The sequence below is a fragment of the Chiroxiphia lanceolata genome, chromosome 6, assembly GCF_009829145.1.
Source record: "Chiroxiphia lanceolata isolate bChiLan1 chromosome 6, bChiLan1.pri, whole genome shotgun sequence".
Classification (NCBI taxonomy): Eukaryota; Metazoa; Chordata; class Aves; order Passeriformes; family Pipridae; genus Chiroxiphia; species Chiroxiphia lanceolata.
The window spans coordinates 14,103,053-14,115,622 of record NC_045642.1 but is presented as its reverse complement, the minus strand read 5'-3'; the positions used below and the strand labels follow the sequence as shown (position 1 = coordinate 14,115,622).

Sequence of the window (12,570 nt, the reverse complement as noted above, 5' to 3'; positions counted from 1 at the left end):
GTTACAGACTACTTAGCCAGCTGTAGGGCAAAATGGCCTGGTTGAGAAAACAGTGCCTGGTTACATAGGAACCTCATTGTGGTTTTAGGTTTGCAGGCAGGAGGGTTCACTGCTCTAGTTCAACAGGACAGGGTTATCTCCCTCATGGGCAGGGGGCCAACTGTGTTCAGTTACTCATGAATCAACTGAGAACTTTTGGCCACAATGAAGAGTTGTTTAGCTTCTGCCTGAACACTCGCTAAACAGTAAAGAAACATGCCTTGGTTATCTGACATCTAGATGAAGATTGCAGTTTATTAATTTCAGTTCTAGTGTGTGATTTCTTCACATGTTTGCTATCACACAATATAGGTGAGAGCCACTGAGAATTCATGGCTGACTGTTGAAAACCTGGTGGCAAATGTTACCCATAGAGTAACTGAAATAAGTTTGTCAAATTAGGTTTGTCATTATGGCTCCATGCTCTTCTTAATAGTTTATTTTGGTCTATGAGCTTTAGCTCACAATTGCTTAATTACCCATCTAGCCTTCTATGTTTAGAATAAAACTAAAAAATTAGCACCGTAAGTCAAAACAGAAACTGAGTTTTGGTTTTTATTCAAAAATCTCTGAGGGTGTGGTGAGCGAGGAATGGGGAAGCTGCAGTGTAAAGCACACTATTGCTCAGGAGTTATATGGGTTGTGTGTGTTTCTGGACACAAGAGCTTCTGTCTGGACTTTTCAGTGATGCAGGTTTTATACACAACAGCAAACCTCCTTTTGCTTTGAGGTACAGTAGTAAACAACAGTGTTCCAGCTAAATCCCTGAGGAGATACTTTGGCATAAAGGGTCCTTCTGTGAACAGGGCTAAGTTGCTGCTGGTACATACCTCCACTTATTCCTCAAGCCGGTCATTGTTAGAGAATAGTGTACTGAAACCTAATGCCATGGGACATTTTGTTAGAGGGATGATGGCAGTATTAATATGTGAAGCCTGAAGAAGGATACTGTCTCTTGAGCATCCAGAGGAGAGTAGAAGGAGTGGAGCCTTCAGCTACATATAAATGGGGAGTGACAACTTCCAGGAAGAGTGAAAGAGGCAAGAGAGGGAAGCGTCATCTCAATTTGGGCACAAAGCCTGGGAAGGTGTGCTTTCAAGTAGTGATGGGATGCGTGATTAGTACTTAAGCTGTGATTTTTTGACTTGCTGTAGCATTGTCATGCATCAGGTGAAAAGGGGCTGTGCAGGCTGCCCTGTAACTCTTGGTAGCTGGAGTGGCTTTTGTGTAATACTGTTTAGATTGCCTCCCAAGTCAGGGCACTGGTGTTGGACTTTGAGCATCTTTACAGCCTTGCTACTAATAAAGTTACTAAGAGCATTTTATGTTTGGGCTAAAAATAAATCTTGTTTAGATGAGAATTTAATAACTTTTGCCCTTTTGTTCCAGACTGGAAAAAAAGACACTAAAAATATTATTTCTTAATCCAAGTAAGAATATTTGGAAGGGCTAAGGTAGCAAGCAGACATGTAGTCCTAGTAACTCCACTATGAATTCTCAGATGTTTAGGGTAAATTCTAGAATATTTTTCTGGTATAGGAATTTTTAAAATCTAACCTCACACTCTAGACCTGAAGGCTCAATCCGGATTTTACTTGGTTTTTTAAATCTACCAAAAAAAGGTTTTGTTATGAAATCTTGAAGTTTGCTTTGTCAAATAGTGTTTAACTTTTTCATGTATGTTTTAATGACTGATTCCTGGAATGTTGTTCAGAATACATGGAAGCTGGGGGCTGTCTAGAGGACAACTAGTTTTGAGTCAGTGCTGCTGATGTCTCTGTCAGTGCTGCTGTTGTCTCTGTGTGACTTCTCTGTCTCTGAAGAGGAGCATGGAATGAAGCAGAATTGTTTGCTTCATATGTGACATGTGGGAAGTTATTATCCCCCTGCACACAGCACTGGTGAGGCTGCACCTCGAGTGCTGTGTCCAGATCTGGGCCCCTCACTTCAAAAGAAAAATGTTGAGATGCTGGGGCATGTCCAGAGGAGGACAATGGAGCTGGGGAAGGGTTTGGAGAGTTTGAGGAGCAGCTGAGGGAGCTGGGAGTGTTTAGCATGGAGGCAGGAATGTGACCTTATCACTCTCTACAACTATTTGAAAGGACATTGTAGGGAGGTGGGGTTGGTCTCCTCTCAGGCTGCCAGCGACAGGACAAGAGGAAATAACCTCAAGCTGCACCAGGGAAGGTTCAGGTTGGACACAGGAGGAATTTCTCAGCTGAAAGGGTGATCAGGCATTAGAACAAGCTGCCCAGGGAGGTGGTGGAGTTACCATCCCTGGAAGTGTTCAAGAAAGGACTGGATGTGGCAATTAGTGCTATGATGTAGTTGACAAGGTGGTGTTTGGTCAAAGGCTGGACTCAGTCTTGGAGGTCTTGTCCAACCTTAATGATTCTGTGATCTTGAGATAAGGCTTTTGGATGCAGATATGTGTCTGTACCTAAAATATAACCTACTGCTATGTCTTGCAGTTACTTTTACTTCACTATTCCTTCAAGGATGAATCCTTAATGGAAATAAATTCTTCAAATTTCAGATACTTTATACTTCAAGGCCCTTATTATTTCTACTTTATGGAGTTCCATCAGTCTTGTCAGCCTGCATGGTCACAAAGAAGAGTGTGTTGGCATTTTACCTTGCAAAAGATGTCTTTCTCAAGAATTTCATGTGGTATGTAAAGTTCTTCAAAGGAACCTTTTTGCAACTTGAGAAAGCCAGGTTCTTTATAAATGTTACGTGTTTTCTTATCTGGAAAATTAGGTTTGGGAGTGCACTTTTCCCTTTTTTAAAGTAAAAATGCCAGCATTTTGCCACTGAGAGGCTTAGCTAAAGTGAAGGAAAGAGTGACCTAGAGTAGCTAGTTTGTAAATATTTGTGCTCTGATTTCTGTCCTGGAGTGGATTCTCTGAGCTGCTGTTCAGGGTGTCTGAGCCAAGGCTCTGTTCTGTAGAGGGTGCTAAGCTCCACCTCTGATGCCAGGAACAAAGGCATACTTACAAGGATAGATGATGGAGCATTCCATAAAAAGTCTTAAAACCTCTATATTGTTTCTGATGCTATTATGTGGTACTAACCAGTAGAGTTCAAATCTCATGCCTGGATACCAAGGAAAGAGTAGATCTCTCTCTTTTTTCTTTCCTTTTTTTTTTTTTTTTTTTTTTTTTTTTAATTTTATTTTTTATTTCTCCAGAACCTTTTCATCTGACCTACCCAGCCTTTCAGTGGGTAACATGGGGCCCAACTGCAAAATTAATACTCCTTCTAAAGGAGATATCACATATTTTTGAATCTTAGAGTGTCTTGCACTGGAAGGGATCTTAAAGATCGTCCTGTTCCAGCCCCTCTGCTTTGGGCAGCGACACTTTCCGCTATACCAGGTTACTTAGAGCCCCATCCAACCTGGTCTTGAAAACTTCCAGGGGCATCCATAAGTTTTCTGGGCAACCTGTTCCAGTACCTCACCACCCTCACAGTGAAGAATTTCTTCTTAATACCTAATCTAAACCTTCCCTCTCTCTTAAAATTGCTACTGCTTGTCCTATCCTGACATGCCCATGTAAAAAGTCCCTGTCTGACTTTCCTGTAGTCCCACTTTATCTTCATGCTTCAGTATTGAGTTTGAGAGGGTAGCTTTACACTCACATTTTCCTTCTAAAAATAAATAAGAAACAGACAGGCTTGACAAACTAAGCAGAGATTCTTGCTTTTTTGAGGGAATCTTGCCCTTTGAATCACTTTTCTGTCAGAATCATAAGACATACTTTAGGACGTGCCAGTACACGGACAGGGAGTATGCAGAGGAAATGTAGGGAAACTTGACTGTCTTTGTGAAGTGTGCAACACTTAGTTGTTTAATCAAGTGTTGCTTGCTCTTTGGGGCATTTACTTCTTTTTAAAGATCTTACTGGGAATGATGTAAAGCTGATGGAGGATGAGGATGGGTAACAGGTAACTATCTCTGGGCTAGATAAATGTGCTATCAAGCTGGAAAAGCATGTATAGGCCTAGTGGGATAGTGCCATATATATGCAGCAGAAAAGCTCTGTGTGTGTGTATATATATATATCTATATATATATATATGTGTATATGCAGAAAGCTGCCTTAAGAGCAGGAGGGAAAGAGAGGCTGGAGAAATGGAAAGCTACTGAAAGGCAAACAGAGCAACTAGGTAATAGGAGGCCAGGTAAATGAGAAACTTTGAAGATGGGAAGGTGGGATAGGAGAGGGGGAGAAGGCAGATGGGTGTTTTGCTTTGGAGAACCCGGTTTAATTGAAGTCAGAATACAAACATCTTCATGTGCTGCCTATTTTCTTTCAGTGGTGGCTCACTTTTCTTGATTTTTCACTAGGTAGCCTACCTGAAAACAACAACTAACCTGCTTATTCGGTGTCTGCTTATGTGACAGTGATAATTTCAGTTTTCTTGAGAAACTAGGGTGATAAAGTAAATCTTAGTTGAGTTGTTTGACCAACAAGTTTAGGAGTGCGGCAGGGATTATGTATTATCATTGAACCCACTAGTCTGCCTCAGAAAAGAGTGAAAGTCATCCATTGGAAGCTGGGTTAGATGGCTTTCTCACATGGTTGTTTTTCTCACAGGTACTGGTGTTGTTTACAAGTCCTCTTTCCGACCAGTTGTCACTTCTGCATTGTTTATTTGTTTGGGGGGTGTGTGTATGTTTTTGTCTCCCCCATATAAACATCCAGTTAGTCTTTCACTCTGGATGAATTTTGAATTTTCAGTGACAGTGTCCTTCTTCAATTTCAAATTTGCCATTATTCTTCAGTATTGTTGAATATTTCATTATTCTTGTATTTTGTACAGAAAGGAAGGAGAGACTTTGCATTATGTCTTCTAAGTACTGCTCATTATATTGAATATCTTTGTAATATTTTCTTTGCAAGTAATCCTGTTATTTTCAAACTCCATGTAATTTTTTTTCTAGATTTCTTGTAATATTTTTCCTTCTATTTTAGTGTCTAATATATTAGACACTAATATAGCAGGCAGTGAAAATATCAAATATAACACTTTGTATGGGAGTAAATTACTGATTTATGGTATTGATGTTACAATAATTTCTGCGTGACACTTAATTCTATTTTTATGAATACTAGATATTATATATGCATTTTGATATATCATCACATAATTGTCTACTATGTGCCTGCTCTCAGTTCTAGACTTGATGAAGTTGATTTAGATTTTGGTAATGTGTTTAGTTTCTATTTCTCCTTCAGCCTGGCTTTTTAGTTTAAGCAAATTTTCCATTAGCTTACCAAGGATGCTGCTTGTTTGAAATGCCTGAAAGTGGTCATGAACTTACTGTTCTCCAGAGTTTCAGCCTGTCCTTGCTTTTGAAGTGCAGTCAGATCTCAGTTAAGTATTTCATACCTTTTCAAGTAGCAGCATTAAGTGATCTAACAGGTCTCTTCCTTCAGTAGTAAGGTCACTGTAAATTTTGGAACACACAGTATTTGTGCCTCAAACTTATTTTCTTTGTTTAATTTCGTTTCTGCAAAGTGATGAGTATTACATGGAATGCTATGCCAAACTATACTGATGTGGTTATTTTTAAGTGAGTTTGCTGGCTCCAAAACACGGAAGTAAAATTCAAACAGACGTGAGTGCAGTTGGAATGAAACCCACTTGTCTCTGTCAGTGGAGATGGTGTTTGGCAGGTACGTCTGGATCCCGAAAGTGGTTCTGTTCTGTGATCCAACCTTCATGTAGAAAGAAAGAAAGAAAAGGGACACTTGGAAAATGTTGGGTTTCAATGTGTGGAGGCTTTCTCTTTGTCCTTGCCAGATTTTCTCTTTCTCCTTTCTCTGTCTTAAGCCACGCTTTCCCTTCCTATTTCCAAATGACTGAACTCAGGTTTGACACCTACCAGTGAAGGATTGTGCTTCGGTAAAGATCATCTTAAATACAGTTTTTGTCTGCCTATTGTCATCTCGCTTATCTCCATCTTTAAATGCTATGTAATGCTATCCACCTATTTAAAAACTGCACTTTCCACCACATTTTAAAATTTAAATGGCTTTTATATTTAAATTTCAGAACACAGTAATGCTTCTGTTATGTTAGAGCTAGGAGCAGGAGACAAAAAGAAAGCTGTATTCTGAATATTCCCACACATCTTTTCCCTCAAATGCTACAGCTGTTTTATCCTTTCATAAATCTTTAATCAGAGGATTTCAATACTTAATTACAAAAAAAAAAATAAACCTTGCATCGTTCCTTTGCTGTCAGCCAGTATTTTCCTTATTATGTGGATAAGCTAGGCATTAAGTGACTATGTGATTTTTGCAAAATGGCATAGCAAACCACCGGCAGCCTCTAAGACTCCTGGTTTATAAGCTTGTAATCTTCTGACTTGACACTAACATTCTTTTCAGCTGGCAAATCCAGTGGAAACATCCTAAATCCTGTTTGGGACTAAGTAAGAAAGTTACTGCATAAATGTGCTAATGCTGTTGTTATCAGTGTCGAGAAGACACCAAATAAAAAATTGAGAAAATATACAAAATAAAAGTGTGAGTGATTTAAGGATGTGCACGCAAGGTGACTCCTCAGGGCCAACCACAGCAGTGTAGAGGAATGACTGGCATGTCCCTCAACAACTGTGGCCATAGGGGTGAAAGCTGGCAGTACTTACCCTAACACCCCTCATTAGGCAAGGGTGAAGGTGACTCAGGCAGACCTGGTAGAGTTTTCTCTTCCTCTCACATGCACACAACTTTTTTTGCTGTTACTGATACGGTTTTTGAGAGTCTTGAGCTTTGAAGTTAATGCTCTATAGTAAACATGAGGGAGATTATGCTTTCTCAAGTCTGTTTGTAAAAATTCAGCTGATACCACAACATTATTTGTGCTTGAATTGCCTTTTCAAGCTTTTTCTTTGCAGCCAGTAGAGAGAGAAAAAATTATGCAAAATGAAGTACCCAGGAGCTTCTTTGTTTTTTCCAGACATATCAGTTGAACAAATAAAATAAAAAAATTACTTCTCTGGGAAGACTGTGCTCTCTTTGTGTTATCCTGGTGTTTTTATAGGACTTCAGAAATTGGTGCCCTAACCAGTGACCTATGGTATCCATGTTGTTCTGTGTGCAAGTGTATGTTGTGTTTGTTGTGGAAAATGGCCTGTGATTCCCCAAGTTGTAGGTGGTAGGAACAGTCAATTGAGTGAGCTCTGTGTATAACAGTGTACAGAGCTAATTAATAAGCATTCCCTTTTTTTTTTTTTTTTTAGGTCTAAACCCTTATTGTATAGCCTGTGACTGTTTTGGGTTCCCCCACCCACTGTTTCAGCTCTATTTGAAATGTTACCACGTTTCACAAATAAGCTGCCATTTTTTACACCTTGACAAATAATACTTAGGCAAAGTGAGATAACGCAGTGGTGTTAAGGCACTATAAAAGCAGCTGAGTTACGCAAACAAGAAACTAAACATTTCACTGAGATAGATTCAGTTTTAAGTATAAGGTATATTTAAGGTAGAGGAACAAGCTCCCATGCTTTTAAATCAGATTTTAAAAGGTACCTTGGATAGTGACAAAGTTTTGTACCTTTTTTCTAATGACTGAGATGTTGATAATGAACTAGAGATAAACCAGGAGAAACCAATTCATTGTTTTCCAAAACTGAGAGACAAAATTAAAATAACATGAGAGTAAATATAAATAGTATGTCTTGGGGTAGAGGTATCAAACTCAACATTTTAATGTTTTCCAGTGCAACTAGCACAGGAAATGAAATACTTAAAAAATCTCTTTTATTTAATATTTTGCTTAAACTAAGCAAATCTTCCTGTGAGGGCACTGTACACCTTCTTTAAGAGTAGTGTAGGTACATATTCATTTAAGTCTGTTTGACATTAGTCATGCCACTGGGCTATGCTGTGACTACTCAGGTCTTCCTGCTTTCCAGTACTCTTTTTCTCTCCTGAGGAAGCCATGCCCAAATAAACTTTCACGCAACTTACCTCTGTACTGTATATCAAAAGAAATCTCACTTTTGATATTTCTTTGATTTAAGCAGTAGTAAAATACTACAGGAATGCATGCACATAATTTTATTTCTGTATTCAGTAGCTTAAATATTGTGGTTTAAGATTCTGTCTCCTGTCCTTCCTTCTTGCTTTCTCATAGTTGAGGGTGTAGCAGGAGAGGATTCTTTTTTAGCAGGGGAAGCTCAGTATGATTTTTTACATTACTGCGATGTGCAGTGCAATCTGATGTTGCTTATGAAACAATAGTATGCAGCGTACATTTAACTGAAAATTTCAAATGAAGCTTTTGCCACTAAGTTCAAGGTCATGGATCTCGTGCATTTTCAAGGAAATTCTTGTAATGGGCTCAAACCATGTTTCACCTGCAGTGTGGCTCTTCATTAGCCGATCGGAGGGATTTGCGGCATTGGCAATAAGTTCTGCTGGTTGCTGGCTGCCTGCCAAGGCAGGGCTGCTGTTCAAGGCAGCAGGTCTCTGCCTCTCGCCAGCCTGAAAGGCACTGTGCTTTCAGGAAGAATGCAGTGCAGGGCTTTATGTCGAGTCAAAATCGACGGGCTGTCCTTGCTTTACTGAAACAATTGCGTGTTTATGGTTTTGTAGTACGTGATGTCATGAGGGTGTTGGCTTTTAGGAATTTCACTACTGAGGAAGCAGTTTGAAATGCAGGCAGAATCCTCAAGACCTTCGAATATGCACTTGGTTTCTTTTTAGTTAGCTTTGAACAAAGGTACAGATGGATACGTACATACATATTTTTTTTGGTAAGGACTTAACATATGGAATATAGGAACGCTTTGAGTGGATACAATACCTGAAGGCAATGTCGAGTCAGTCTGGATTTTCAAACTCTCTTCCTCTACCAGGATATCCATTCTACCAGGTGTCATGCAGGTATATCTTGTTTTAAGTTTCATCTTTTAATGCACTTGTATATAGAGCTGTAGCATGATGCTTGTATTAATAGATTTTTTGTTTCCATATCTTTGTTCTCTGAAAAAAAATTATGAAACTGGAGAATTAAGAAGCTGAAAACCATAAATACAGTTTTAGAATGCTTTGTGTCTGACCTTATAATTAAGTTCACATTTATTTAAGGCTAATGTTTTTTATTTCTAAACATACTAAATATTTTGAGAGGTTTTCTAACTGGAAAAATGAAGTTGTAACCTTGGAGATTTTTTTTAAGTGAGTTGTGTATTCGGGTATTTCAGTCGTTTATTAGGAACCAGATATCTACTGTTGAGAAATGGAAATTATACAGATTTCTAAACCATTAATAATTTAGGTCTTTTGTGCATAATTAAGGTAAATAAACAAAAGTACTTACTGTCATTATGTTTTTAAGACAATTCACACAAAACGTGCACGTGTGGAAAGGTGATAAATGCCAGTGTTGTGGTAAAGCTTAATCGCACGAGCTTCTTACTGTTTTATCCTTTTGACTCAACAGTCCTGTTCTGTTAAAAATCCTTGCTTCTGAAAGTGCTGTATAACAGTTTGCTAGTGAATGAGTTGGATTCTAACCATGAAATTACTCTTCCTGCTGTAGAAGACTGTAATATTGCATAATAATTAGAGAGAATGTGTTACAGTACTTCTTTGGCTGAAAGAGCTCGGGTTTCTGGCACACCTTAATACAGGAATGTAATCTCTGTTTATTGTGTCTAAATCTGAAGTCCCTGCCTCTCATGCTGCAACAATAACAGAGGGAGGGGAAAATATGAGTTAGGACGGGAGTTTTGTGCTGTTACTCATCTTCCTGTAACACATATGAAGAGAAGGATAAGAGAATAAGTTAATTATTAACATATTCAGATCCAGAGAATGAACCTGACAAATAAACTTCATAAACTGCAACATAGACAGTGGTATGGGTTAGTTTTGTAAGGCTGCAGTGATAGTCACTTATGAGTAGAAACAGAAGTGGTTTTGCATAGTGTTCATTTAAACACTTTTTTGTGTCTTTCTTGAAATAAATCCCTGCATTTATTTACATGTTTGTATCTCTGTAGCACTACCAAGGCTGTCTGCTCAAAGGTACCAGGAAGGTTTTGTTGAAACCGGAGTTGACCATTTAGAGGTCGACCACCGTGATTGCTCATGGTTGTTTGTCCTTTGGCCTAACTTTGGTGGATGCTGAAGTCCAGTAGCTTTTCTCCTCCCCCCCCCTTTTTTTTTCTGATAATAGGCGTGAATAAACTGAAAATTAAGGACAACACAAATTCAGTAAATGGTGGTTGGTGTAAAAGCCTTCTCTTCCCACCAGTGTGTTAGGTTAGTCAAACACGCAGCTTTTCACTGCTGCTCCTTGAGATCTGCATGACCAGAGCCACCACCCAACTCCCAGATTTCCACAGTGACCTTCTCGACAGAATGAAGGTCTCGTGAGCAGGTTCCAAGTCCTTGTCTTTCTGCTGTGAAACGAGACAGATTGAAGTTCATGAACTTTTGGATCCCTGTGGCTTATCTGCATATTGGTTTTAATACTCTCCTTTCTGTTTTTTCATTTTTTAAATAGTTATTCAGCATTTCAATGAAACCCGTGTTTAAGAGTTTTCAGATAAGATAATTAGTTTCTGTGATAACAGAATAGCAACTGAGCTTATTAAAATCCTGTTTCATGTATGTAAAATTGAGTGGACTTACTTCCTTTCATGACTAAGTAATTCTGACTTTGCAACTCTTTTTTTTCAGTATCTAAAAAGAAAAATTCTTTACATAGTGTACAATCACTGATAACTATGTAAAATTAGTATTCCTACAATTGTTTTAGAGCTCATCCTTGGTGCAGAATTCACTCAGAATAGTAACATACATCCATTTTTTTTGTGGGGAGTAATGTACTTTACACATACAGGGCTGAATTAGGGTCTTCATTCCACACCAACTGGCATATTCTGGTGAGTGAACTTTTTCCAGTAAAAGAAATAGGTAGTGGGTCTACTGTTTATCATAATTTGTTTATGATCTCTATGGGTGGGAAGGTTAGACTACATTATGCTCAATTTGTATCTTGGCAGAGACCTTAACCTACTGTGGCTTGCAATTGGGATGGCATGGAAGTCCTGGACAGAGTTCTGGAAAAACTCTGTCTTCAGGAAAATTTTTGTCTTTTTTTCTTGTAGTAAAGATTAATTTTCTAGAGATCAAGTTGCCATTGGGATTGCATGGTGTTCAGAATGGATTGTGTTTTATGTTACCCATAAGGAGCAATAGTTATGGAATAATATTTTTGTGGAAGTGTGGTCTGAAGTATTGGTGGCAGCCTGTTTTGGAAGAGTGCACAGTGAGTGTTTTGTTCATTTATGGTTTTCTAAGATTGCTTGGAACATTGTTTATCTTGGAGATGACCAAGATACAGTGTCCAAAACTAGGTCACTCAGGGTGGCACAACCTCTTGGTTGTCTGTGGATTATGGCATTGCGTAAATCAGGAGTACAATGTAGGCACTCTGTTTTTGAACCATATTGTAATTAGTTTTTGGTATACCTTGCAATTCACAATTGGTGTTTCTTGGGAACTTTTTCATATTTGAACAAAATTAGCAGATTAATATAATTAATATAATTATATTATAATTATAATTATTTGGAGTGTGATAAAAAATACCCTCTTGTTTCTTTTATAAGGGCACAACGTAAGATCTGATCTAGATACTAGTTGTAGAAAATGCTCCATGTGATTGCAAAATGCTTCCTCGTAATGTATCATCTCTGTTCTGTTACAGATTTGGTATTTAATGTAATTCATCTACTTTAAGATAGGTAGCAGCAAATCTAAAATTAGTGTGGACTGTTAAACTTTAAATGGTAGTCAAAGCACACAGGTAAACCTGCCGTGTGCCATCACAGAGGCTAGAGTGGCATCAGCTGGGCAGCTTGTACTTTTTCACCTGCTTAAGGTTTTAGTGTTGGGTTTTCTTTGTATGTCATATGGTGTAGAAGGAAGTCTGTTCAAAAGTCTTGGATAATGTTTGATTTTCATAAACTTAATCAGTAGAGATTAAGAACAAAAGCTGCACTCATGTCTTTTTCCCAGTTACCCTGGTATGGCAAGAGACCTTTATTGTAAGAACATTTGCTACCTCTCATTGCTTTAGGCTGCCAGACAAAAAGAGCATAATCTTGTGAGAGAAGACATCTAGTATCCTAGCCATGTTTGATGAGGGAAGCCAGAACTTTCAGCTCCACTGGGATATTAGCAGATTGTAGCCATTTCAGAAAACAGTTGTTGTTTTTGTTTGCCTTAAAAATGTATGTTTAAACCCATTGTTGAGTAGGAGGATGTTTTTTGAGTAAGAGGAGTTACATCACTTTCCTCACATGGAGATGTGAGATAATACAAACCCCAGCCCTGTCTCAGCTATGGGACAATTTCTGGTGTTTCTGTGATGTAGTTGGAGTTTTGCTGGTGGACTGTGATGCTCTTCAAAGGAAGGCTCCTCTTTAGAAAGAATAATCTTGTTTCTGACACAAATGCATAAGGGTAAAGGCATGGATGTTCTGCATAGCTGAGT

General features: G+C 38.5%; 1 protein-coding gene across 13 annotated transcripts in view; it reads left to right on the top strand.

The window, feature by feature from the left end:
* PLEKHA7 (pleckstrin homology domain containing A7) overlaps positions 1–12,570 on the top strand; it is a 157,447-nt gene that overhangs the window by 45,003 nt on the left and 99,874 nt on the right. Inside the window, exon 1 of one of the 13 annotated variants that reach the window (XM_032689925.1) lies at positions 8,734–8,945. The exons of 11 other annotated variants lie outside the window; for them this stretch is intronic. In XM_032689925.1, the coding sequence (XP_032545816.1) occupies positions 8,875–8,945 (71 nt within the window). In that variant the 5' untranslated portion in view covers positions 8,734–8,874. Of the gene's footprint in view, positions 1–8,733; positions 8,946–12,570 lie in introns of those variants that run through there. One more of the 13 variants, XM_032689922.1, reaches the window with a different exon arrangement.